Source organism: Sminthopsis crassicaudata, chromosome 3 (genome assembly GCF_048593235.1).
Source record: "Sminthopsis crassicaudata isolate SCR6 chromosome 3, ASM4859323v1, whole genome shotgun sequence".
In the NCBI taxonomy this organism is placed as follows: Eukaryota; Metazoa; Chordata; class Mammalia; order Dasyuromorphia; family Dasyuridae; genus Sminthopsis; species Sminthopsis crassicaudata.
The window spans coordinates 592,908,668-592,936,359 of NC_133619.1; the positions used below are offsets into that span (position 1 = coordinate 592,908,668).

At 41.8% G+C, this 27,692-nt stretch overlaps 1 protein-coding gene and 1 non-coding gene across 3 annotated transcripts; both read right to left on the reverse strand.

Moving 5' to 3' along the window:
- Positions 1–5,155: 5,155 nt before the first annotated feature.
- Positions 5,156–21,605, reverse strand: PABPC4 (poly(A) binding protein cytoplasmic 4). Of its 2 annotated transcripts, XM_074305236.1 has the most exons (15): positions 21,413–21,605; positions 17,191–17,384; positions 16,291–16,406; positions 14,864–15,003; positions 14,000–14,094; positions 13,421–13,558; positions 12,716–12,811; positions 10,496–10,768; positions 9,864–9,951; positions 9,259–9,378; positions 7,927–8,054; positions 7,636–7,729; positions 7,395–7,525; positions 6,323–6,422; positions 5,156–5,523 (listed from the first exon to the last, which is right to left on the reverse strand). In XM_074305236.1, exons 1-14 carry the CDS (start codon positions 21,603–21,605, stop codon positions 6,336–6,338), a joined length of 1,893 nt encoding a protein of 630 aa, XP_074161337.1. In that variant the 3' UTR covers positions 5,156–5,523; positions 6,323–6,335. The 2 variants fall into 2 exon arrangements, with proteins under 2 accessions (XP_074161337.1, XP_074161338.1); XM_074305237.1 differs by lacking the exons at positions 5,156–5,523; positions 6,323–6,422; positions 7,395–7,525; ... (3 more) ...; positions 9,864–9,951; positions 10,496–10,768 and adding an exon at positions 11,999–12,063 and having other exon boundaries at positions 12,692–12,811.
- Positions 11,678–11,811, reverse strand: LOC141565260 (small nucleolar RNA SNORA55). The gene has a single exon (XR_012488937.1). It is a non-coding gene; the product is annotated as a small nucleolar RNA SNORA55 (small nucleolar RNA).
- Positions 21,606–27,692: the final 6,087 nt, after the last annotated feature.

The window sequence follows — 27,692 nt, forward strand, 5'->3', positions numbered from 1 at the left end:
AAAACTATAGAAGTGAAGATGGGCAAATGACCCATTATTTTAAAGATGGAAAAGAATGAATGACAAAATGATGATTTTAATTCTAGTCAAAGATCTAGAACAAATATTAGAGATGGCTCGTGAACATCTAGAAAAGATGATCAGAGTGAGCATCGTTTTATCAAGAACTGGTTAGCATGGCAAAGAATTGGAAAGTGAGTAGATTCCCATCAAAAGTTATAGAATATTATTATTGTTCTATAAGAAAACGACAAAAGGCTTGAAAAGATTTACATGAACTGTTGCTGAATAAAACAAGCAGAACCAGGAATACATTGTACACAGTAACAGTAAGATTGTGCCAACTATCCAAAACTTGGTTCTCTTCAGTAATCCAAGGTAATCCCAATAAACTTTGAATAAAATGCCATCTGTAGCCAGAAAGAGAAGTGTGCAGATTGAATATAAACTATCATATTATGTTTACTTTTTTTGTTGATTTTTTTTCCTTCCGTGGTTTTTCCCTTTTCAAAGATTTTTCTTTTCCAACATGCATAAAGAAATGTGAATTTTAAAAGTTAATATACATATAAAAATAAAATAAAATACACATAGGGAAAAATAACTGTAGAGAAAATAAAAACCGGTAAATGAGAATACTATAGTTTATCCAGATTTTAGCAAAGCTTCTGATAGTTACTTAATACCGTTCTTATGGAAATGGTGGAAGGTAGATAATGCTAATTGTTCAATTTCAGAATTGGTTGAGTGGACTCAGTGTCAACTTGAAAGGCATTTTTTAATTAGGGAGCCCCAGGAATCAGTGCTTAGATTTTTGCAGTTTAACATTTTCATCAGTCATCTGGATGAAAACATAAGATATTGAGGACGTTCCCCGTGGACTGGAAAGATCAGTTGTTTTGTAATATGTAAATTCATTTAAGTTGGGGTTTTTTTTGAAGCCCATTTAAAGACAATCTACCCCAAAACAGAAATCATTAGGAATTAATAATTACATTATGGAATATCACACAATGAATATTATAACTCACTAGATCATCCATTTTGTTTGTTAAATGCCATTCTGGATGTAGCTGATTTGTAAGGCAACTAGTCATCCTGTTATTCCCAAATCCCCAGAAAAATGCATCTGCTATAAGTGATGACAAAATATTTATCAAAAATGTATCATTATGATAGGAAAAGATAATGACCAATATTGGAGAGGATGTGAGAAAACTGGGATACTAATCACTGGTGGAATTGTGAATGGATCCAACCATTCTGGAGAGCAATTTGGAACTATGACCAAAGGCTATCAAACTGTATATACCCTTTGACCCTGCAATGTCTCTACTAGACTTGTATCCTAAAGAGATATTAAGGGAGGAAAAGGGACCCAATATGTGCAAAAAATGTTTGTGGCAGCCCTTTTTGTAATGGCTAGAAACTGGAAACTGAGTGGATGCCCATTAGTTGGAGAATGGCTGAATAAGTTATATATAAATGTTATGGAATATTATTCTTCTATAAGAAATGATCAACAGGATGATTTTAGAGGCCTGGAGAAACTTACATGAATTGATGAGCAACAATATTATACGATGATCAATTCTGATGGATATGACTTTTTCCAACGAGATGATTGAAGACAGTTCCAATTATCTTGTGATGAGAGTCATCTGCACCCAGAGAAAGGATTGTGGGAACTGAATGTGGATCACAACATAACATTCTCACTTTTTGTTGTTCACTTGCATTTTGTTTTCTTACTATTTTTTTTTCCTTTTTGATCTGATTTTTCTTATGCAGCAAAACAATTGCATAAATGTTTACATATATCTAACATATATTATAATACATATAACATTAGATTGCTTGACATCTAGGGGAAGGAGAGGAGGGGAAAATTTGGAACACAAGGCTATGCAAGGGTCAATGTTAGCATGTTTAGAAAATTGCTTTAAAAAAAATTATCTTCAAAAAGAAGTGAAAATCAAATCAAAAAGAAAAAATTGTTAACCAGTCTTTGCAACTCAGCTTTGTTGGGTTGGGGGCAACACTAAGGGTCAGGACCCAAAATGTTTTTAAGTTAACATATTGGCCTAAATCAAAAGTTGAAAATAAAGTCTTAGGGGCAGCTAGGTGGCACAGTGGATAGAGCACCACCAGTCCTGAAGTCAGGAGGACTTGAGTTCAAATCTGTTCCCAGACACTTACCACTTCCTAGCTGTGTGACCCTGGGCAAGTCACTTAACCCCAATTGTTCCAGCAAAAAATAAAATTTTAAAGTCTTACTTTATTTGGATGAAAAGAATCTCACCAATACAATAGGACAACCTTGATTAGGAAAACACATTTTATTTATCAAATTATCTTTTTTTTTTAAATCAAAGATTTATCCATTTATCAAAATCTTGTCTAGAGAAATGGACAATGCGAACTCTTCCAATTCTAAAATTCAGATTGGTTTATCAGAAAAAACTCGAGTTCAATGAATCCAAACTTCTGAAATGACTAAAATAAAACTAAATTGAGTCATGGACTAAATGGAGAGGAAAGCTTCAAGGAACAGCTCCTGTCTGCTAGGCTTGTTGGACCTTATCTGATATATTTAGGGGCAAAATTCTAGGTGCCATGATTTGGGAAGGATGCTGATGAGCCACAAATGCTCATGCAATGGATGCTGTTGAGCATATAGAGGAATGTAGAATGGTCAAAGGACTATGCTAAGATCAGCAAGCTTTCTAATAGGAATTACTTGCATTGCTGCAATAAGCCCTTTACTGAATAATCTTGCTCAAAACTGGAATCAGATACAGCTTCATAATTACAAGTTAGAAGAGACCTGGAGACATAATCCAACTATAAGAATCCCATTTTTTTTTTTTTCACATTCTAGTCAAGTGATCACTCATATCCTCAAAAACTCTGGTAAGGAGAGTGGGTGGTGAGGGGAGAACAGATTTTTAACTCCAAAGGCAATTTCATACATTCCAAAAGCTTGTTGGCAACTGTTAAATCCTCAGTTAAGCAACTTCAAATTACTTAAACATCTTCAAATTCTAAAACTATTTTAAAAAGATTTTATGTTCACAATTTTATATTCACAGATCACATGGGACTGGCAAATTATCAGTACAAGGATGGGTTACATAGAACAATGACTGGCCCAAGTGGAGTGAAGCTATCAATCATTGTAAGGTGTATGATGCTTAAGAGCTTGTGAGAATTTCTGCCATCTTTTCTCCAGAATCCATCTTTTCACACATTTCTGGAAATGTTTTGGACAAAAGCCAGTGATTGCTAGCTGTGGATTCCCAAGCAGCTGTAGACCTTTTTAAGTACTGCCAGAAACTTTATTCAATTGGTCTCAGTCTGATTGGTTCAGTCACTTTAGGTAAACACTTGAGTGGGAATTCCTCCATTGGACAAATTAAATGTTATAGGTATATTGTGTTATTTGACAAACATTAAGCATGACTTAGAAGCAAATAAACCCTAGAATTCCAGAATTTTTTACCTCTAAAGATCTTCAGATATCCATTTTCTCTTTGATAAAATAGACAAGGGATATAATAGGAAATTTTCAGAGAAAATTTTAAGCTATTAATGACCATATGAATTGATGCTCTGAATTTATTATCTCACACTCAAACTGGCAACAAAATGGAAAAATCACAGGTTGAAAGGATTGTGGAGAAAATAGGCACACAGCATATAATTAGGGGAACTATTAACTAATCCAAAAATTCTAAAAAGCAATTTGAAACATCCTCCACTAAAACCACCTACCTTTTGAACCAACAATACCATTATGAGATCGTATACATCCCAAAGAAAGCAAAGAGTGACAAAAAATTAGCAACTGAGGAGCATGCCCTTCAACTGGAGAATGTGAAGAAATGCTATAGACTTTTGGCAACACTGGCAAGAACGATGAAACCTGCTCTTTCCCTCCACCTCCAGATACAGAGCTTTCCCCCCCCCATAGTTAATGAGAGAATTCTTTGAATCCCTACGCACATGTTGTTCTTGCTAGTGAGGAATTTGTCTAGCCTAAACATAACTTGAAGTGATCACCCTACTTCAAATAGTCACCAAAAACTTATTAAAGTTCCTATTAGAAGGCTGCTGGATGGTTAGACATACAGAATATATTGATTTAAGCCACACTACATACTAAGGCACTGATCTAACTCAAAAGTAGTCAGCCCTTCAGTGTAAATTGTGATCCTGACACACCTTATCTTGCTTTGATCCTTCAGGGCCTGCCTAACACCTCATTCACTTGTGCACCACCCATTACCTGGAGATTCATGCTATACCAAAATATTCATTTCACAATTTTAAAAATGTTTCATCTACTTGTTATTGCCTGAAGCCAATAATAAAACCACTGATATGTGTCCCTGGATGTGTGGAGGGTAGGGTAGAGAAATAAAGGGTCTGTGCAGCAACAGGCAAAGCTACCTACAAACCACAGCTGGCCTTTATATAAACACAGGTGCTATCATCCTTACTTCACAAGAGGAAATGAGACAGGCTAAACACCACAAGAATCAGATACTATGACAGCAAATTTGAAGTCTAATGTCATGAAAGATTTTCACTTACAATTATGTTAAGGGGATATCTTGGTCTAAGATTCTAAATTAAAGCTAATAAAAAGCAAACTGTAAAGTTTTGCATGAGGAAAGATCATCACTGGTTTCCATTCTGCAACTTTGGGATGGTCTTTCAGTGACTCAAAAGCCATGCCACTTCCTCAATCAAAATGCACTTCCTTTTGCCCCTGAAATTTACTTTGAAGTTTCCCAAGAAAACATTTTAAGTCCTGCCTCAGCTCGATTTCATAATAAACTATTCATTGTACAATGAGGCCAACATTCAACATTCCTATTCATTATGAGGAGCTATGGATTCTGATGTGACAGTTAAAGTGTGACACAATCTTTTAACAAGTCAATTTGATGGATGATATTTCCAAATAGTCGTCCTCATTACCTAGGAAATAGCAAACTGGAAAACCAAAACCAACGGGGAATGACAAACTGTATGCAATTCCTTTCTGACTTAACTCAAGACTCCTCCAGTGAAAACTTGGGACTTATTTGACAAATAAAATACAACTCCAGAAGTTTGAGAATAGGGAAATAAAGATATAAAGAGGCAATTTAGGAAGTTTTTACTTCTTTATTGAGAAACTTTTCCAGACTCTGTAAATTGGATACTTCAAATAAAACCAATTCCCGATAAAACCAAAACAAAAATACTGTCAGAAAAGCTTTAAGAGAAAAATTAAATAAAATTAAATTAAAGGTTAACAGGGTCCAGGCCACACACAAGAAACCTGCAAATTTTGACCACTGAAAAACTTCTTAGGTTTAAGAATTGACCTTTCAAACTGATTTTTCCCAAAGAAAAAACATCCAGAATGGCAGCAGCCTCTTCTGCCATCTATCGTCCAATCTGTAGTACCGTGAAGAAGTCTTCACATGTTGAGTGAATGAACATCTAAGGGCTATTTAACTTCAGCGTATCCTGCAATGGAAAAAAGATTCCTCAGAACAAGTCAAATTTTTAAGTTTAGTGTTCTTTTCCCAATTACATATAAGCAATTTTAACATCTTCCCTTCTCTCATTAAGGAAAACAATTTTATATTACACAATAGAAATATAATTATCATATGTCATGTGTATATATTGTAAGTAATGTGCCGTTATGCAAAACATTTCCACATTATTCTCAAAAAAATTTTCTAATGTTTCCTATGAACCCTCGTATCAAAAATGGGAACCATTGTCTGATTTCAGTTCATGGCAAGTTTAGTAAAGTGAAGTCAGAACAGCCAATGCTATGCAAGGGAAACTGGGTTAAGCTCATTTGATTTTAATAAATCCCTTAAAGGATTTCTTTATAAAGGGGGGAGGGAGGGGGAGAAATTATAGGATTTTAAGAAGTACAACTTAGAAGTCATCAAAATACATTCCACTTCTGATAAATGAGGAAACTGAGGTTAAGTAGGCAAAAACTGCCCAAGTCCTCATCCTTTATCATCACACACAAATCCTAAGATCTGGCCCAAGGCCAGTTTTCAGTCCCAGAGCCTTTCTATTTCAATATTTGGAGAGTGAGCAAGCTGAGTATACAGCAGCCAACTCTTTGCATCAATCAGTTTTGGTCCTAGCCTAAAAAAGCAAGGTCATCAACAGAACCCAAACCCCTACAATTACCCACACATATCTAGACCCAAAAACCTGAAGCAGAAGAGGGAAAGGCTTGCTTGGGTTTCCCTTGTTTAGGGTCCTATAGGATTCAAACAACTGTTAATGAATTTACCAGTTTTTCTGGCCTAAGAGGTAGCAGCAACCACAGCCACCTTCTGAGCAGCTTCCTTCTTGGCATGATGAGCTTGTAATACCGCAACGGCTTCCTCCACCTGGACCAGGTTACCAATTATTTATTCATTCATTTAACAAGCATGATTAATTAAATGTTCTTATGTGCAAGGCACTGAAAAAAAAAAAACCACTTACTGCCCCTCAAGGTCCTTTATGTTCACAAGTGCCCCCATTAATCATGACACATACCTCAGCTGCTGCTTCAAAGCCCAGATATACTCATTCAAAGCTAGATTCAGTTAATTTTATTTACTTAACATGTTCTTAACAAGCACCTATTTATGCAACAAGACACTTTGCAAAGATACAAACTGGGAAAGGGGGGGCGCTATTTCTCAAGGAACTTAACTAAATGGAATGAATTAATTTAATTTGAAGATTATTTCCTAGTGATCTAACTTGGAGGATTCATTCATTCCTCATGGTTAGGTGAAGGGTGAAAGCATATCCTGCCTCAGTACCCAAAGGCATGCATGAAACTGAAAGGTCAAGGTGAAATCAAGTTATAAAGAATGAAGTTATAAAATAAGGTGGGTTGGAAATTATTGGGAAGAGTCTGTCTTTATTTGCACTGGTTTCAGTTGGGAGGAGTAATAAAGGAGGAAGATGGAGTTGATTCAAGAAAAAACAAAAAACTGGCTGGAGTCAAAACTTTACCACATATGCTGAACAATGAAGGACAGACAGGGAAGATGATATGAGAATGTGTGTGGGTAAAAATATAAAAGTCTTTGGGTATGAAAATGTCTATGAATGCTGGAGGACTGAGCCCCTCCCCCCCAGCAAGCTGTTATGCTATATATAGTGGTTCCCAAAACTTTTAAATTCTGTTTGAAAAATTACAGGACCTTTATCCATGAAAAAACAAGAACCCAAATTGTTTGGGAGTAGGAACAGGGCAGCAAAATTCACCCTTGGGTCTATTACACCAGACTAGATTTCCATCATGCAGAAAGCAAACAAGCTACCCTTACCACATTTTAATAATGTCCTTCAATTAAATCACTCACCTTTGACCGAAGGGATTCTGGAGACTCCAGCATGTGCAGCAGTTCAGAATTATCAATCTCTAGCAGCATACCTGTAATCTTCCCTGCTAAATTATTGTGCATGGTTTGAATCAATGGGAACAAACGCTCTCCTACAAGAGAGAGTTAACACTTAAGTCAGTCTGACTTATGTAAAAGCCCATTCTGGACATGACATAATGTTCTGAAGTTTCACCTGATCCTAGGGTAAAGGTTCACTCACCCAGCATCTGCTTCTGTTCCTGAGGAGGAGCAGCGGCCAGCATGGAAGCTGTCAGGGGTTCCTGGCCTTGCACGTGGACTGCTGGCTGAGGTGTCTGTGGGGCAGAAGAGTTAAGATCAACAAAAGCTCTGGAATACTTCACAAGACATAGTATGAACTGCAGTCACCTCCTCCTCCTCACAAGATTCCATTCCTGCTCCAGATGAGGCCATTAGCAGAGTGAGCACCCTTTCCAAATACCCCTGCCACCCTCACCCCTCACAGTGATTCCAGTACAGGTTTCTCTATTACCTGCAGAGGCTGGATAGCTGGATGGGGGCTTCGGACATTTGCAGCATATTTGTAAGGAGGAACAGCTCTAGGTGCAGGGGTAGCTACAGAGGGTCTAGGAGATAAATTCTGCACAGCAGTGGGCACCCCTAAAAAGAAAGCACATACCCACAAGACTATTTCAGCAAAGAATCCAGAAACTTTTCATCAATATCAACATGAACAGTAGTTGAGCTAGTAACCCTGTACAGAGCAGGCTCATAACTGACTCAAACTTTCAATACACAGCTAAGTATTACTGTGCAGAAAACACTCAAGGAGCCCCACTACCCTCAGCACCAAGAAAACTCAAACCCATTCACATACTTTGGATCTCAAAATTTAGCCTCATATAAATACTTGGATCCAATTCAGAAAAAGCCCAGCTTAGTACTAAACACTACCAAAGTAGGGGGGTTTGGGCAGCTAAGGTCTTGATGCCTGCCAGTTTGTAAAAGCCCTTAGGGTTCATTTTATTTTTCCTCCATCCATAAGGGATTGGGGAAGGAGGAGGGGGAAGGAGGAAGGAAGAGGAGAGACCAGATTTTTGACTTCAGTTTTTGTCTTTCCCACTATATTGAATCCAAAAGATCAAAGAGACAATGAATACCAAAAAATGCTCTTGACAAGGTACTGGACAAATAAACTCAACTCAAAGACCTGGAATCAGAAGAGACCTGAGGTCTACTCATTTACAAGTGACAGCAACACAATACAATTATCAGCCATGAGAGAATGCCTATTAATCCACAATGAAAAATGCTCTCTACCTCTAAAAAGTACATAAACTCTTGAGGATGGAATGAAGATTACTTTCTCCAATTTTTCTTGTTTTGTGTTTTCTTTTGCAACATGGCTAATGTGGAAATGCTCTGTATAACCTCAGATGTATAAATGAAATCAAACTGCTTTGCTTCTCAGAGGTGAGAGGGAAAAGGATAGAATTTAGAGGCAATTGGGGTTAAGTGACTTGCCCATGGTCACACAGAGAGGCAGTGTTAAGCATTTGAAACCAGGTCCTCCTGACTTCAGGGCTCTATCCATTGTGCCACCTAGCTGTGCCCTAGAACTAAAAAAACTAATCTGTACTTGTAATGGGGAAATGTGTTAAACTAAAAATACTTTAAATAAGAAGAAATCAAGTCCTCTCTGACGGAACCTAAGTGCTATGCGGGCCAGAATTTGGATATCGGCACTGGACTTTGACTCTATTCGATGCAAAATGAGGGTAGAGCCATTGATGCCTCCTGTTCATGAACCTATGCCTAAATCCAGCACTCCTCTTCAACTTTATGGCTTTACTTATTTACTTACCTACTCGCTGAGGAGTAGTCGGGAGACCTCGAGAAGCCTGGGCATTACTGGCTGGAGTCAGGTGGCGAAGAGTTGGGCGTGGGCCAGACTGGCGAATGGCATTTGGCACTCCCTGGAAGCCTAAGGGAGAAAAGCAACATCAAGCATTAAGAAAACTTGCAAACAATTAGCTGAGCTATGTGGGTACAGGAAAAAATAAGGCAAAAGGAATCATGGGAATAGTTTAAAATCCTTCAGGTTTCTTCCCCAATCCTAGCTGGTAATATCTTTGACCAGGTTCAATTTCCTGAGTCCCTACTGCTCATTATTTGAATCCTGCATCTGCCATCTCTGATGTGCAATTCGTCTCTTAATTTTCTTTAGATGTAATTTTAAATCCTTTATTTTAAAAGTCTGATTATAATCCTAGAAGCACTTTTATTTAACATACCTGCATGATACATGTATGACCTTGTGAACAGAAATTTGTAATTGTAGCAATGTATTCACTTAACTGATAATTTTCTGATTATATGCACTTGAATCTTCCCACCATGTCTGAAAAGCCCTGTATAGGCTCCAAGCATAACACCAAGCATCAGAATGCAGCTCATATCTCAGCTTACCTTGAGGTCGCCCACCTTGTTGCCATCGTGGATTAGGTCTCATCTGGGCTATTTGATTGGGAGCATAATAAGGAGGTCTATTCTGAGCCTGATTAAAAAAATAATAACCTTTTACTGTAACATTTATTCCAAAGTCATCACTATGTCATACACTTCTTTTAGCCCCATCCTTTCACAAAAGCTACAACATTTAACCCCTGCAATTCTTTTACCTCAGCAAAAATGTGGCTATGCTTTCTGGGAATCCCACACCAGGTCGGAACACTCAGATATGCCCTTCTGTCCTATCTCACAGGTCAAACATTTACTGTGCATTATTATAGCCTGTAGAATTATATTACCATACAACTATGTTGAATGCACAAATCTATACCTCAAGAACCAGGGAATTTCATCTATGGGGATTTCCTCTACTTCTCTTTATCCAAAGGAATTTTGTGACCAATCTGGTCAATGGCCTTGGTGCAGCCTGGCAGGGCCTTGCTAAGGTTCAGGCTTCTCAGTCAATCTACCCATTGACCAATTGGATGTCTTTGGGTCTCAGATGGCAGGTCTCATGCTTTTAGCCATATTCTTTCTAAAGTCCCAGATGCTTTAAGAGGAACCTTCTAAGAAATAAGGCCTACAAATACCTGGGGCACTGCAGGCATGAAATACCCTCCAGGAGTGGGCTGGAACTGGTTAATGATCGTGTTGGCAGGAAGGGCCCTCATTCCTGCGATGCGCTGCATGTACTGGTTGGTCAGGTGAGCTTTTCTCTCCTCTTTCCTCTGCGCCAGAGCAACATACAGGGGCTTGGAGCCCACGATGCGCCCGTTCATCTCTGTCACGGCTTTGGTTGCCTCATCGGGAGAAGAGAAGCAGACAAAGCCGAAGCCTTTGCTTCGCCCATCCTCCAACATCACCTGCAATGAGGAGGAGAGTTTATTTCTAAAAAGCTCCAGAAGCCACTCTGGAGATATGAAGCCCTTTTCCTAGACCTGCTAGGTTGAAACCGAGAGGCTTCCCAGTACACGTTCTTTATGCCAACATCTCCTCCTTACAGAACAAGCCTGATAAGGTTGCTCCTTTTTCTTATATTCAGCCTGGATTGGACATAATTTGCAATTGTGATTAAGTGGAAGAGGGACAGAGATGTGTAGATAAAAAGGAAAGCTCCAGATTTAGAAGTCCAAAGCAAATGGGTGAGTCCAACACTAGAAGCAGTGACTTTCATCTCTCAGGACCAACTTGCCATCAAGGGGCAGCTCTCACACCCAAATAAACAACACAAACAATTGCCACAGCAAGGGAGTCAAGGACTGAAATTCTCTACAGAATGTAGTATGTGAATTTAAAGTTCTCATCCCTGGTACCCAGGTCTATTAGAACCAGAAAAGGGGTAAGAAATAAGAGGACAGGCAGTACTATCTCTACAAATCCCCTGCAGTCTGGTGAAGCCCAAGAACCCTTCCCAAATTGATTTTAAATTAGCACACTGCTGGTTGCTCAGTTCTATAATAAAATGCTTCTAACCCTGACCAGATTTCCTGCACCCTGTATATATGCCATACATGGACACCTTTCACTTGAGACTTTCCAAACAGTAAGCCCAAATTTGAACCCAGATCTACCATCTCCAAATCCAAGGATTTTTATAGTGTATTTGAGAGCTTGAAGCAATTTCTGCTTTTAACACAAGTTAGTACAATTCCTAATTACACCTACTCAGCAGGGTGAAGGGAGGGTGCTTCCCTTTCCCCCACTGCCCCTCCCTCATCTCATCCCCAAATGACACTGAGGCCTGCTGGCACTTTGTCCTGCAAATGCAGATCGAGTGTTGCAGAGTTGTAGAGACAAGCTCCAAAGAAACACAAGGTAACCTGTCTGGATTTCCTCTGCTTATACTGTAGCACCACCTGTCCCCAGACAGGCACAAAGCAGCCAAGAATGGGAAAGATGCAGGTGCAACTTTTCATGCCAGACCACGCTTCAGTGGAAGCTTCTAGGTTATGGCCATCAGGGGAAGGAGGGAATGGGATGGGGGTGGGGCAGAATCATTCTCCTTTTTCTGGCTTACAAGCTCTTACAAGTTGATGTCCCTGAAAGGGCACATCCCCAAGCCACGAGACCAATTTCCTACTGGGTCATGCTACTGGCCAAAAAAAAAAAAAAAAAAAAAAAAAAAAAAAAAAAAAAAAAAAAAATTGAGGAATAATGACTGGCTGGAATGGGGAATCCGTGGTAGAACCTTTGTTCCCAATACCTCTACCTGAAGAGGTCCTAGGTAAAAGGGATGAAATGACTCCCTTTCACATGATTCTTCTAAACCATTCTTCCAAAGAGATCCAATAGTAGTTAAAGCACTAAGGTCTTTTTTTAGAAGATACATGATCTGCAGGGTTTACAAAGCCAATTCCCAAAAAATCCTATCAAAAGTATCTCTGCTTACAAAGGTTTTGCTATATTCTAAAATTCTTTCTTGTTAAAGAGCTATTTGAAAAACAATGCAGGGAAGTAGCTTCTAAGAGTTGGAAGGTGCCTTTGAAACATCTTGTCCACCTAGACCCGAAGTACAGATCTGCAGTTTCTGCTAGACAGTAACCCAAACTTCTCCCTTGTTTACATCTGTAATGATGCCCGAATCTGACTTTCTGTCAACTTTTCTACCTGATGGTCCTACTTCTATTCGCAGAGAGCAAGCAGTTGAGGTTAATGCTGAGCATCAAAAGTAATTACTTGAAAGCTGCCTTTCAGAAGGCTGTTCCATGAAGGAATGGCCGGGGCAAGATTCAACTCTTTTGGATTGCATTAGATGGGATGGTCTTTCTGAGGTTCCTCACTTCCACAAAGACAACTATTTAGTCTCCTACCTTGGCACTGGTAATTGATCCAAAAGGTGAAAATTCTTTTCTTAATTTTTCATCATCAATGGTGTCATCCAGGTTCTTAATATAGAGATTCACTCCCTAAAGGAACAAGTATAGACTGTTGTACCATAACAGATACTATTTTAAGAGTTAAACTATTACTTCCAATTATTGTTAGATTTATAAGATTCAAGTTAGTCTTTGATGTTAAAAACAAACAAAAAACCTCCATATCCTTAGTGACATATACAGAAATACAGTAATATAAATTTCTAACCATTCCCTCAAAGAGCAACTCTTGTCAAGAAGCTTCAAGGGCAGGAGGGGAAAGGGGAGACCTCAAACATGTTCAAAGGGACAAAAATACAATACAATAGTACTATTCATAATGGCAAAAACAAATTATTTGCCCAAGAATTGTATAACAGCTTTATATATTGTATACTTTGAACACAACCCATTATTGAACCATAAAAATTTCAAAGATGGAAAAATATATACTGATGGAGAGTTAAGCTCAATCAAGTTATTCACTGATTTCTCTAGTTGTCCCTCATGCTCAGAAGCCTCTCCCCTCCCTGGCTCTGATTGTTGAACTCCCTAGTTCCCTCCCAAGTTTCATCTAAAACATTACCCTCCATAGAAAAGCCTCTTTTCCAAAACTTCCCTTCTTTTAAATATTTCCCATTCACCTAGTATCCATCTCACCTGGTATCGACTAATTCTCTCCTGCTTTAGCTGCTCAAATTTCCTTTTTAATTCAGCCTGGCGCTCAACTTTTTTCTGTGCCCGGCCTACAAATACCATTTTCCCATTGATGTCTTTTCCATTCATTTCTTCAACTGCCTGGATAGGAAAAAGTGATGCATTAAGTTATCCTAAAACATATTCAACTATGTATCTGTTCTATGATCACTGCTTTGGGTGTACAACTCCCAAAATCTGAAAATTAGATGCTACAAAAAGGGCCTCCAAATATTCATGGAGTCAACACCACAGATAAGAACCTTAATGACAATAAACCAATATATGCCTTTGTTTATTGTTGGTGGCTCTCCCTAGGGACCTTAAGTGCCTCTTTGTTTTGTCACCTTGCTAAAGCACTTATTAGAATGCACTAACTAACCTTCATTGTCTGTGGTTATCTTACTCCTAAGTAAGTGGAGCTGGTGAGCTCCACAAGAACAAAGACAGTTACTTTTTAACAGACTAAAACATTTCTTTAAAAGTCCTTGTATAATTCTCTGCCATTTGTAGTCCCTAAGAGGCCCCGGCATATGATCTCACCTTATTAGCATCCTCATGTTTCTCAAAACTCACAAAACCAAAACCTTTGGATTTTCCACTAGAGTCAGTCATCACCTTTACACTCAGAGTTTTACCTATGTTAAGGAAAGAATCATTAGCAAAAGTCAGTGAAACCAACAATTCATTATCAAGCATTCATAAAGAAATGCTTCTTTGAACAAAAAGTTTTTTGAAGGCAGAATTTTTTTTTAAATCACATGAAAAAAATAAGGATTTTCTAATGGTAGATAAATTAACATTTAACAGCCCACATCTTTAATGATGACATTTGTTTTAAAAAAGCAAAAAAGACAACAATTTAGTGTTAACAAGGCTAAAAGAATTTTTGTGGGACTGATACAAAATACAAATATACTCTTGGACCTACCAATCCTATAGCTGGCACTTTAGAAACCATGAAGAAAAAAGGATGTAGCATTGTCAACATTCCATGATAGGTACAATTTAGCATAAAGCACATAAATGTGTTCACGGGAACACAGGGAATAGAGAATACAAAGAAAGAGTTCTATGAAGTGCGGGATGAGCAGGACTAGACAGTATAAGTCTAATCAGAATACAGACTACAACTACACACTAAAGCAATAGCCAAAATTAATGAAAAACTTGGGGAATGAGACAAGGTTCTAGTTTGACTTTTTAAGATGGCGCATTCATGGATTCACGTTTAATCTGATTTTTTATTATGGTTATGCTTAAGCTTAAAAAACAAAACAAAAAAAAACACAAGAAGAAAAGAATATGTGGTTGGCCTTTTTCTAAAGGGTTCCTGCTGTCACGCTTTCTCAGTACAGATAAGCTCTGGATGGAACCAGAGTACATACAGGCCAATCCCACACTCACCATATTTGCTGAAAAGTTCCTTTAGTCTTTCATCATCCATGTCATCGCCAAAATTTTTGATATATACATTAGTGAATTCCTTAGCTTTAGCACCCAATTCTGCTTCCCGTTCTTTCCTTGACTTGAATCTACCAACAAACCTGGAAAGTGAAAAAGGAAATCATTCTGCAAGCGGCAAAAGTGCAATTCAGTGGGCTATTGCCAGGTATCAGTCAGTCTGCACTGGCAGACAAGTTGCCCAACAACAGAGGCAAGCCTCAGCATTTATAGCAATGATATATAGTCAGGTTCCGAAAAGTCACCAACAGATCACAATTTAACATATCTGTCCCTGAACCTCAAATTTTCGGTTCCATGGGTCAGCATCAACTATCCATGACCACAGCCTTCCCCTCCCCCAAACCTGCCACCCATCAGTACATCCCATCTCACCAGACAGCACTAATCACAGAAAGGACACCATTCTCATCACTGATGAATCATAAAACTAGGTCCACAAAAGGAAAGATGACTTGTCTGATGGTACCAACGTGATTAATGACAAAGCAAGTTTTCTAGCTCATTTTATTATACCACAATGCCAGGGGCCAACATTGTTAACCATGATGCTTTTAAAAAATAATTAAAAAAAACAAAACAAAACAAAACACTTTTAAACCTCTTAAATGTGTGAGAAACCACCATCTGGGGGGTGGGAGAGTGCTTTGCTCCTCAGATGCCATTCTCAGTCCTTTTTTTTTGCTACCTCCTACCCAACCAGATGTGTGCAGAGATGACACAGATGTTCTATTTGTTCCAGCCCTGGCATGGACCTTTTCCCTTGCACTTGACATAAACATGAGTTAAGTGTCACCCTCTCCTTTTTTTTTTTTTTAAACCAGAATGTCTCCATCCTTATGACCACAGCAAAATGAGGTCTTTGCTTAGAAGACCAACTCCTAAATACAGGGACTGGTGAACACAATTGATTTGTGATGTTTCTGTTAAAAAGGATTCATTGCAACTAGGCCAAAACTTCTTACAATAAAAAGGCCGAGAGCCATGATGTGAAAGCAGCCTGAGCTAACAGAAAAAGGAGTTCATTTTCATTAAAACCAAGAATCTGTTTTAAATACACACTAGTGTGTATTTAAAAGTGATCCCAGTAGTCTAGACAAAAACCCGATTCAGAGTGAGCTCAGGGCCTTCAACTAGCCATCCTCTCATTTTCAGGAGAGGAGAGGCCCACTGATCCCTGTAAGGGAGAGGTAGCAGGCTAAGGCTTGGGCAGGGAGCCCGCCTTGGGCAGGGAGACTCACCAGCCCTGTAGTGGAGAGGTAGGAAGCCACGGCTTGGGCCGAGAGCAACAGTAGCCTTGTGTGTCCCTGTTAATACTGAGATGCACCACGGTTCATGCGATGGTTGTTGCTTCTGGCTGTGACACTCACACTTTTCGGTCGTTGAGAAGCATGCCGTTCATCTTCTCGATGGCTCTATCTGCAGCATCCTGGGTCTCAAAGTGTACAAATGCGTAGCCTTTAGAACCATTCTCATCACACACCACCTAAAAAAACATAGGGGGTCAAGTAAGTTACTGCCTTAACCCAATTAATATTAAGTCCTTAATAAAAAGGCACCTGTAGCTGAATGGATTAAGATGAGGTTGTTCATGTAGACACACGCTGCATTGTAAATGGTCTTAACTGTTGGTGAGGAGCTTGAATATTATTCATGAGTCAGGTAGCACTGAAGGACTTGGTCCAAGATTAAACTATCCTACTAATACCCCCAGATTATCTGAGGGGCCCTTAAGTGAAGGATCTTTTGTAAGGGAGAAGCTGAACACCAAGTCTACAGAGAATTTTGAGAAGCCCAGGTAGGGTGGTAGCTATGATGAAGGGACCAGGTTTCGAAGCTGATATGGAGAGAAAAAGTTTGAAGGACTCCAAAGTCATGATCCTGAAAATCCAGGAACATATGTTTCTTTTTATTGAGCATTTGAGCTAGAGGCCTGCAGGATCCAAGTCCATGCAAAAAATGCCAATGCTTCCTTATCCTTCTTGTGTCTCAGGGCAGTCTGCATCTCTCCTTAGGTTTTCAGAGTTTCCATAAAAAACGTCTAGTACTTAACCCTTTTTAAATCTGGCTGAGAACAGCAGCCAGGTGCAGGCCTTTTTTTTTTTACTAGGAAGCTTTTCCTCAAAAAAGGGCTTGGGACATTTAAGAACTTTTTTTAGCTTTGAGATGTACATTTACCTGTGGCCTTTTCATTTCAATATACTGCCACATCATCCCTGTTTTTAATGAAAATTAAACATCAATTTTGCCTTGGAAATAACATTACTTACCTTGCAGGATAATATGTTGCCAAATGCTGAAAAGGTGTCATAAAGTGCCTTGTTGTCTATGGATTTATCCAGATTTTTAATGAAAACATTCCCAACACCTGATTTCCTCAAAGAGGGATCTCGCTGAGACCACATGATACGGATGGGTTTGCCTTTAATTACATCAAAGTTCATGGTATCCAGGGCACGTTCAGCTAAAAATAAAGAGAACAATCAAGAAGTTAGTGTTCAGGAATGCCAAAACAGAATTAAGAAGCCCTCACTCCTTACCTAGGGGGTCCCTAGGATTCAGATTGCCAAGGTGGTCCAGGACACAAAACATCCCTATTCAAGATGTCCTTGATAGGTTATAGTCTCATTTTATCACAAAGATACTTCAGAAATCTCACTGGATGGCTTACTTTTCAGATTAGACAAGATGAACTAAAATCATCTAAATTATCAACTAAAGACTTAAAAAAAAAAAAAAAAAAAAAAAAAAAAATTTGAAGGAATGATCGTCTCCTTTTTTATAAATGAGTTCAGTAAAGATAACATTGAAATTCCTTCTAGTTCCATGTCAACTTCAGAATCCCCTCAAATCTCTTCAAGCTTATACTCATCCCCCCTGAGAACATAGTTGTTATGAATACAGATTCTACCTCACTAGTTCTGTGCCTTATGTGCCTTCAACCTCTGTTCTCATCTACAGAATGCAACCTAGCTTATAGCTTGTCATAAGGATCAAGTGAAATAATATGTAAAGAATGACAAATCACCTTAAGGTCCTCCAGCTTCCAAATGCTCCTTATTTTTCTTTCTCTGAAAGCTGAGGGTCATATAACTCCTAACTTTAAAGATGATCCTAAGCATGGGGCGCACTAATGTTGTACATGTAGTCTAGGGGACACACAGCAGCAGATGTGGAACATCCCACCAATGCACTCAGCAGGTGGCTTCAATCCTTGTTCTAGGAGCTAATACCAGGTGGCTAATAAATCTTTAACATATTATTATATTTATTATTATATTATTAATGTATTAGCATATACTTTAATATATTTAACATGTATGGGTCTACCTGCCATCTAGGGGAGGGGGGTGGGGGGAAAGAGGGGAGAAAAGTTGGAAAAGAAGGCTTTGAAGGCTCAATCTTGTAAATAAAAAGCTATAATTTAAAAAAATAGTTGCAGACTATTGATTTGCATTGGTCAAATTGGTTTGGGGAGCTCCTGAAATCACAAACCCCATACTGAAAGTGGCAGGGAACTCTCTTCAAGTACCTCCGGAAGGACTAGGGCAACAAAATCCAATTCGGATTTTCCCCACTTAAAAGTGGAGATCATTCAAGCACAATCTAGAGTTGATGCTAGGATGCAGGGCTGGTTACGAACTCAATCTAAATGTCCTTATCTGAGCCAAATGGAAAAAAATTCCATTATCTTCATTTTGCACACTTTAGAAAAAAAAATACACTAAAGTTGCTTTGGTTTTAAAAGGGAGAAGAGACCTGTTGAAGGTGCTGGAAAACACATTTGACTAGATAGTGACTGGGAGGCAGTCACTTCAAGTCTCTCAGGAGACAAGTCTTGTACAGGGCATTGTCAAAGGCAGCATCAACATCAGCTTGGATCAACATTAACAGGATAGCATTGTGACTAGTAAGGGTTTTCCTGGGTAAAGGGATGGCTTACTTTGATTGGTCTGAGAGCTCTTAGTTCCCACTTCAGTACTAGTTCAAGTTAGACTCACATAGTCCCCATTCAATCAGTATCAAGTATCTTAGATAGTTTGAAAATTACCAGCTAAGAGCCACTTCCAATGAGACACTGAAGTGATCAAAACCCAAAATTCTTATTTTGATATGTTTCTTTCACCAGAAAAATGCAGCAAGTAACAAATAGCTAATAGAATTAATGGGTGCACTTCCAAATTTAAAATTAGTGTCATGGCCCCAAAACTGCTGAATCCACCATTCATTCCATGCCATAGCCTAAAAATGCTGCCAAATTTAGAATAGATTGTACAATTTTCAAATGCATATTAAACAAGAGGAAAATGTTCATCTTGCTTAAAAACTCTTCTTTATCAGCTTTGAATGTTAAACGAGGGTTCCAAATTACATAAAATATCCTTCCCTCCAAAATTATTGACACCTGCTAAGGAACATTATATTCTCTACCCAATGGGTGCTAACCCCTATGGGTTCCATTTATGGCTAGATCTGGACAGAAATACAGTCCTGAAGCTCATATATTTGTATTTACTAATACAATCCCTAGTATAATGTGACCAACTATCATAACTGGCATCCAGGGGATTTCGTTTCAGTAATATAAATCAATAACTTTGAAAAATCTAGTTTCAAGAAGGCACTTCTAAAGACAACTCAGTCAAAGTGGGCAGCATTTATTTATAGCAGGGAGAGGACCTGCACAAGTATGCCTTGGCAAAAACACAAACCAATAGCTTATGTTATCTGCAACCGAACAGTACTTTTGTTCAAAGGTGACAGGCAGTCTGCAGCTAACACATGCACCAAAGAGAACATTATTTCCCTTAAAAAGGCCGTGTTTAGCCTCTTAGCACTACTTCCCCCCGATCTTTTGTGTTTGTACTGGTACAGTTCAAAATCACACTGTGTTCAGAAAAAAGGCTACATTCTCACTACTGATTAGAACCTAAGAGAAGGCAAAAGCCTGGGTTCTACTTCTACAGTCTTACTCTGACCTTGAATAAGTAACATTCTTTGGGCCTCCAGCTCCCAATTTGCTAACTAGGGATATCAGTAACTGAAAACTTGGAAGAGCAATTTCTTGTTGCCAAAGGGACCAATATAAATTTGGATTTCTCATGTGAAGTTTTAAATCAATTGGCTCAAATAATTTTTGTTTTGCATTATTGTTAATACAACTTTTACAATGTTAAGAACTAGGTCAGAACATACATTTAAATAAAATTCTGTGGCTAGAAACTTGTCTCATTTGATGCCCTGAGGCAGGACACAGTATTCCCAGAATTTAGTTTGGGAAACTGGCTTGGAGGTTGTCAGTTCAGAATAAAGCTGGAAAATCGATGCTTTCCCCTCCCCCTAGATGCTCCAACATGAATTGCTTCTTTCTAGAGTCCTCTTGGGCAGACAAAAAACCTATGCTGTGGGGCTCAGGTTCTCTTTCAAAAATGTTAGCCTGAGGACTGTCCTTTTTAACCTGACTGCACAAGAGATGAAAAAGGGCAAAACATTTGGACAACCACCACTTAAACAAATGGGTCCCTTCCCTCTTCTGGGTAAGAGTTTTTCTGCTCCAGTGTCCAAGACAACGGCAGAAGTTGCTAATTGTGTTCAATTGGTTACACGTGTGCCCTGCAAGGGGGAGGGTGTAAAACCAAGATGCAGATGGAAATTTTAATCAGCAAAATGGCTGCACCTTCCTCCTTTGGTTAGCTAATGATCAGCAGCAAAAAACTACAGGCTCCTTAACATTTTAAATGCTCTCGGGCTTTAGGTCAGTGGGGTATAGTTCATTTTTGTCCAAGCGTGGCAGAGTCTGCTCTTGGTCCAGCCTTCACTTCCTTGTACTACATGGCCCACAGAGTCTCGGAACTAAGTGTTTTTTCACATGGCAAATCCTCTAGAGTGCAGGGGGAACCCCCCGAACTACCGCTTGCCCAAGAAACTGCAAGGTTACCGAGATCAGTGAGATTTTTAAAGGCTTGCTCCCGCCCCTTCCCCCCACTGGGATGCAAACGATGCACACCACCAATTTCTCCATTTCACATATCCAAAAATCGGGGCTTAGATTTACTCAACCGGTGACTTATTCAAGGAGACAATTACTGAGTGTTGGGGCCGGGATTAGAAACCCAGCTCTCGAGACTCCCGTTATCACTTAAGCCACCTACCTGTTAGTGAATGAATTGTGTTAAACCGTTAAGTTGTTTTGGGGGAAGCACCTTGGCATAGTAGAGAGAGCTGGGAGTCGAAAGCCAGTGATTTAAGTCGGAGCTCTGTCACCAACTGGCTGAGCGGCCACAGTCAAGTCACTTAATCTGAGCCTCTTTAGCTTTATCAGTAACTCGATAGTTATCCCTTACATTCCCCTACGGGGAGAAGTGTTTAAAGAAAATGATTTGCAAATTATAAAAAGCATTAAATAAGCGGGAGCTCTCAAACACACACAGGCTGGGGGCGGCTCCGGGTCGCGCGGCCCGGGGAGGCGGGGTGCCCTGCACGCATACTCACCGTCCGCAGGCTGCTGGAAGTTGACATAGGCATAGCCCAGGGAGCGCCTGGTGATCATGTCCCTGCAGACCCGGATGGACAGGACGGGTCCGGCGGGGCTGAACTTCTCGTACAGCATGGCTTCGGTGACATCCGAGTGCAAGTCACCCACGTACAGGGAGGCCATGGGGTAACTGCTGGCCGCAGTGTTCATCTCCCCGCCCCCCAACACCCCGAGCCCCGCCAGGAGTAACTCTTAAGGGAACCGAGGCAAGGAGAAAAAAGGACTCGCAATTTTGGCCGAGGCCAAAACGGAGCAACAGCCGCGGGGCAGGACAAAGTGCGAGCCGGCCCGGGGAGGCTGCGGAGCCGACGTCCTGGATCACGGCCGCATGGCACGGGCCCCGAGCGGCCCCGGCTCAAGATGGGGCTCTAGCCCACCCCTCAGCCCCGATTCCGAACCCCCACCCCGGGATGAGGCCCTTTCCAGGGGCGAGCCCGGCGAGGGTTTCGGACGAGAGACCCGGCGCGCCGCAGCCCGAGGACGCCCGCAGGCGGGCGGCAGCAGATGTCGCCTTCCCCGCGGGAGGGAACCGGAGCGGAGGCCGGGGGAAGCCGGCTAGGGAGCACCAGCCGCGGCGGCACGCGGGGGAAGAAGCCACGTGGGGGAGCGCGGCGGCCCGCGGACGTGGGGAAGCAGCGGAGGGAGGGGGCCGGCACACGGTTCAAGGACACGTGGGGGCCGGAGACGGAGAAGGGAGAGCGGCGGCCGGGGAGCCACGTGGGAGCGGACCGGAACGGAGAGCACGCGGGCGGCACGCACGTGGGGCCGGACAGACACACCGGAGGGGAACACGCGGAGGCGGGGGTCACACACGCGGTACCCGAGCGCGGACGGACGCTAGGCAGACACGCGGAGCTGCACACGCGGGCGGGTGGGCGGAGCGGGGCAAAGGTCTCCTCTCTCGGCGCCGCAGCTCTCCGGCCAAGCCCCCGATCCGGCGGTCGCGGTCCCTCCGCGCGTCCGTTCTTCGGCTTTCACTTACAGGGTCTATTTTTTTAGAATTTTTTTTTTTTTTTAATGTGGGGGCGGGGGCGGGAGGCCGCGGAGCGCCGAGCCAAGGGGCAGGAGCGGAGAGAGAGACAGCCGCGAGGCCGCCGCGCCCCATTTATACCCCCGCCCCGGGAGCGCCGCCGGTCAAAGGGCACGGCGCGCCCCGGGCGGCGCCGTCCGGCCCGCCCCGGCCCAGCCCAGCGCGGCGCAGCCCAACCCCGCGCAGCGCAACGCGGCGCAGCGCAACGCAGCCCCGGCTGCGCGTGCGAGCGAGGAGAACGGGCGGGAGCGCGAGTGTGCGCGAGAGCGGGCGGGAGAGCGGCCCGGAGCGGGCTAGGCAACGAGAGACGGGCGCGCGGCGGGCCAGAGCGCCCCCCAGCCGGGAGGACCCGCGCTCCCGCCGCCGCCTCCCTTCCCCCACCTCCGCGCTCCTCGCTCTGCTGCTGCTGCACGCCGGCGCGGTTGGGGGCACGAGACTGGACCGTTGGAAGACGGTTGGGAAGGCGACGGTTGGACAGGAGCTTTCTTGCCCCCTGCTTGGGATGGGCGTCGATTAAGAACCTCTCCTGAGCGATCTTGCCGCTAAAAACTCAACATCGTTTATTAAGTGCCTACTATTTGTATGTTTATGGGACTGACATTTATTAAGCACTTACTGTGTACCCATTGCTGGAGAAAAAAACCCCTAAACTTGTCTGCATTCTTTTAAGTGCCATCTTCTCCGCCCACGTTTATTGTGTGCACTAGATGGGGCGGCTTGGGTGTCAATAAGACGTGAGTTCAAATCCCATCACTCAAAGAAAATCCATTAGCCTTCACTTCCAGGTTCCCGGACAGCTATAGATGCCATCTGTGGGGGCGGAGACAGGGCTTTTCCCCAGCCCGGCCTTTACCCACGGCCTTGAGTCCATGAGAATCACATATTCAATTACCGATAAACACTTATTAATCACGTACTGTATGCTAGGCACGGGTTAAGCCCACGGTGTAACCGGGAGACCCCCAGGTCTGTCATAGGAAGGAAAGGGGGTGTCGTGGGTAGAGCCCTCCAAGCCTGGGGACCGCCCGAGGCTCTTCCCCGCCTTGCGTCCGAGGGAGGAGGAGGAGGAGGGGCGGGGATCCGGGTGTGAGGAGGAGGCTCAGGTGTCAGGGCAGGCCCCGGATGGCCACTGAGGGCTTGATGCTGGAGGCCGTAGGGAGCCTCACGGTTTCGGGAGTAGGAGCGCCTGGCTTTAGGACAATGCTGTGGGGGCAGAGTGCGGGAGAGCTGATGCTCCAGGCCCCCAGCAGCTGTTGGAGAGGGAGAGAGGCAAAATCTCAGTCCCCGCCCTGGAGCAGCCGGGAGTCTGGCGGAGCCCGGCCTCAGGCAGGGGGGAATTGAACAAGCCACAGGCTCTCTACTGTCGTCTCTGGTAAATCTAGGCCATCGATAAAGCAATAAGTGAAGTCCAGACTTGTATTTGCCAACTTCCCCGAGTGAGTGCTCGTGTCCTCCCGAGGTCGCCCTCATCATCTCTGCTCTTTTAAATCAGCTCAGGTACCAAGCGCATGACGCCCCTTCTGTTCCCCCAATGCTTGTGCAAGCCTCCAGACTGGCTTATGTCCTTCATGTGCACGTACACTCACACAAAATATGAGAGTTGTGTACATTACCTTCAGTCATGCTGAACTGTTTTTAACTGTAGCATCCAGGAACTGAATAGAAATTGTTTCCTCTTTCAAGCTCCCATCTCCTGCAGAGCCTAGGGCCGGGTCTCAGAAGGTGATAAAACACTTGTAATTGAAAAGGCTTTGAAAGTCTGAGTAATGGCAGTGCTCTCTGTACTCTGAGGATGCAAAAAAGGCAGCCATGAGTGTCCTCAAGGTGTTTACTTCTCCTTATTACAAACTAACTTTTTAAGATTCACACAAGATTTAACAATCTTAGTTATCTTCCCTGAGAGTCGGAGGTGGGAGACGATGAGTGGAACCTCCCATTTAGCTCTGGGTCTGTTTCCTTATCTGAGACCCGGAGCCATAGAGGGATTCCAAGAAAGCCACATATCCAATTGAATTATATCCCCTGGCCCCAAATATAGGACCAGCAGTTCTCAAAATGTGGAACCTGCACCTCTGGAGGGGGGCCACCTCCTTTCAGGGGGTCCTCAAGGTCAAAAGTGTTTAACTACTAAGATGTCATTGATCTACAGTGAATTTTTTGTCATCAGGGGAAGGGGTGGGAAGGAGAAAATCTGAAACACAAGGGACAATGTCAAATTATCTGTGTTTATGTTTTGAAAATAAAAAGCTTTATAAAAAAAGAAAAGATTCTCAACAAGAAGACAATTTTTTAAAAAAGATGTTATTGATCTATTACAACAATCCTTTTTCTTTCCCTGCATTTCCTCAATGTGATCAATTGCCATATAGTTTGTTGTTCCTGTATTTCCTCTACTCCATCTTTGATGTCCACGTACTCCACTCGTAATCAGTTTCCTGCTCTTCAATTTCTCTTCTTATTGCATTTTTGGCATAAAGCAGCCAAGACAATGTTCCTAAGCCGTGGCACTGACCTTGTCACACCCTCTGATCAAAAGTCTTCTAAAGGTCTCCAGGTAAGGCTTAGGGTGAAATATAAACTCCTTATATATAAATACAAAGCTCAGGATCTGTGATTCTGATGTGGCTCCTGCGGCGTACTTCCATCTTCCTTTCACCTTACATGCTTTCTTTTATTCTGAAGTCTAGCCCAAATTCGATGTGCTATCTTGTAATTCTGTGTGTTGGTGAGAGCTGTTCCCATGATGGGATAATTCCCTTTTCCTATGTTGTCCTCCAGATAACTCCTCCTTCTGAAAGAGAAAAGTATAACTTGGGGGAAAATAAGATGGCAGGAAATACAGAGTTAGTCATTTTAACTGTGAATGTGAATGGGATGAACTCTCCCATAAAATGGAATCAGATGGCAAACTGGATTAAAAGCCAGAATCCTATATATCTTGTTTGCAAGAAACACAAAGCAGACTGATGCATACAGAGTAAAAGTAAAAAAAGCAGTAGCGGAATCGATTATGCTTCTGCTGAAGTAAAAAAAAAAAAAAAAAAAAAAAAAAGCAATGGGGATCCTGATCTCAGATGAAGCAAAAGCAAAAATATCTCTCATGCAAAGAGATAAGGAAGGAAACTACATTTTGCTAAAGGGTTACCATAGATGATGAAGTAATATCAATATTAAACATATGCACCAAGTGATATAGCCTTCCAATGCCTAGAGGAGAAATTAAGAGAGCTGCAAAACTATTCTAGTGGTGGATCTCCTTTCTCTAAGGTTCAGCCCAAGTATAGCCAGTCTCCTTTTGGTTGAAAAAGTTCTCTTTTGTCTTTCACCCTTTCCTAAAGGTTTTTATCTAAATCTTTCCTTTTTTCCTGCCTCATAGACTATTGTCCTTCATTCTCAAATGGGACCATGACATCAGGGAGATAGTGTCATGACATGCAAATGGATTGGATTTACGTGAGGGAGGCCTGGGCAAGGTCCTCTGCCTCACTTTTCCCTCCAGAGCCATCTGGGCAGAGTAGAAAGATGTGGATCAAGGATGACTTGAGATGGTCCTGGATGTGGTGGCAGAACTTGGCCTTTTTAAGTTAAGCTCTATAACAGGTCTCAGTTTTGATGAGGTTCAAGAAGTCAAGAATGCCGAGGTCCAGAACTAGGGGGAGTTGGCAGAGAAAGCCTGAAATACTGATAAGATTATAATACTCCCTTGAGGCAACCATCAATTCAACCTTATAGTCCCACCCTCTGTGGAAGTCTTAGGTAGCCCCGGCGTACAGAGTTTAGTCAGAAACCCATGCTATGTCAAACCCGAAGGTTAAGTTTCCCCTACAAATCTATCCGTGGCTCAAGCCATCTTTGCAGACTCCCCTTTGGGATGGCCTGCCATGGTATTTGGGCCTCATGGTGAGTTTCTCTTCCTTTATAACTAATTATTTTAGGGTGCTAAACTTCCCTGTGGAGATAACCTGTCAGTTAAGGGCATTCTCCAACTTCATGGAATGTTACAAGTTTCACTACAGAACTTGTCCTTTTCATTGTTAATTATTAAAACCCATTTCCTTGCTAACTTTATGCTTTCATATTTACTATTTCGGTGTCTCATATCTCCTCTTGTCTGTGACCTCTTCTCCTAAACTACTTGTCAGAGAGAGTGGCTATTGTGGATTTGCCACAACCTCATCAGAAATCATCAGTTTTCTTAGAGGATGTTTCCTGAAGGTGATCTCTTCACTCTTGGTTTGTGTGATCCCCTTCTGGGGGTCCTCTTCACCAGCATCACCCCTTGCTTCACTTTGTCAGATGCCTCTGTGAAAACTGAGCACATGGCTCTTATTACAAATAGAAGGGTTTCTTACTGTGATGTAACTCCAACTTCTCCCTTTTTAATTCCACCCATGCTGGGGGTACTTCTTGTATTGATCTCAATAGAACTAAACCTACCTTTATGTCCCATGGCTCATGTGCCCTGATGCTGAGTAGCTCCTTTAATGGTCACCCTCCAGCCCTTACTAATCAATCTACCATCAGTCTCTCACACATACCACCATGGCTTTTTTTTTTTTTTAATATAATTTTGGGGGAAGAGAAGCAACCATCTTTGTCCCATAACATGGTTATTTGGAACTTAATGATGCTATAATCTTACTGAAGTCTTTGAGGAATTCACTGGGGATACCTCCCAGTCTCTCAAAGATCTCTTAATGTCCCTAGATTGCCTGGGCCTTTTGGCAGAGCCAGCTGTATACCTCTTATCAATCTGAAGCAGTTAGAGAAAATTAGACCTTAATCCTTCACCCCAAAGAATTTGGGTCCCAGTTCTTTGAGAGGAATTGGAATGGAAAAGAGGGGAATGATGGAATTTTCGCTGCTGCCCCAGCCTCGATAACCCCATTACTCCCTCCTAGATCTCATTAGAATAAAAACATCTCTTACCATTTTCCCACCGTACCTTAATCCAAGCACTGGGATTTTTCTGACATTGTTATATGCAAAATCTCCTTTGACATCACTGGATTTCCCTCCTCTGCCCAATTCTCCTATTTTGTTTTTCCTTTCCTTGTCTCAGTCTGCTGGGGCAACCCTTAAGGAGAAGGCCCACAGACTGTATCATCCCTTACCCCAAGAAAATGCCCAGATAAATGCCCTGGCTTGATTTGGAATGGTTTGAGCCTGAATTCTTTCAGAGACAATACTACTTATACCCTGGGACC

Bases quoted from the DNA above. Each gene is read 5' to 3' on its own strand.
- PABPC4 (XM_074305236.1), bottom strand. From the start codon at position 21,605: ATGAACACTGCGGCCAGCAGTTACCCCATGGCCTCCCTGTACGTGGGT. The intron at 12,812-13,420 runs GTGAGATGGATA...TTGTTCCTTTAG, and splicing joins AGAGAATTAGTCGATACCAG to GGAGTGAATCTCTATATTAA. The intron at 10,769-12,715 runs GTAGGAGACTAA...TCCTCATTGCAG, and splicing joins GATCAATTACCAGTGCCAAG to GTGATGTTGGAGGATGGGCG.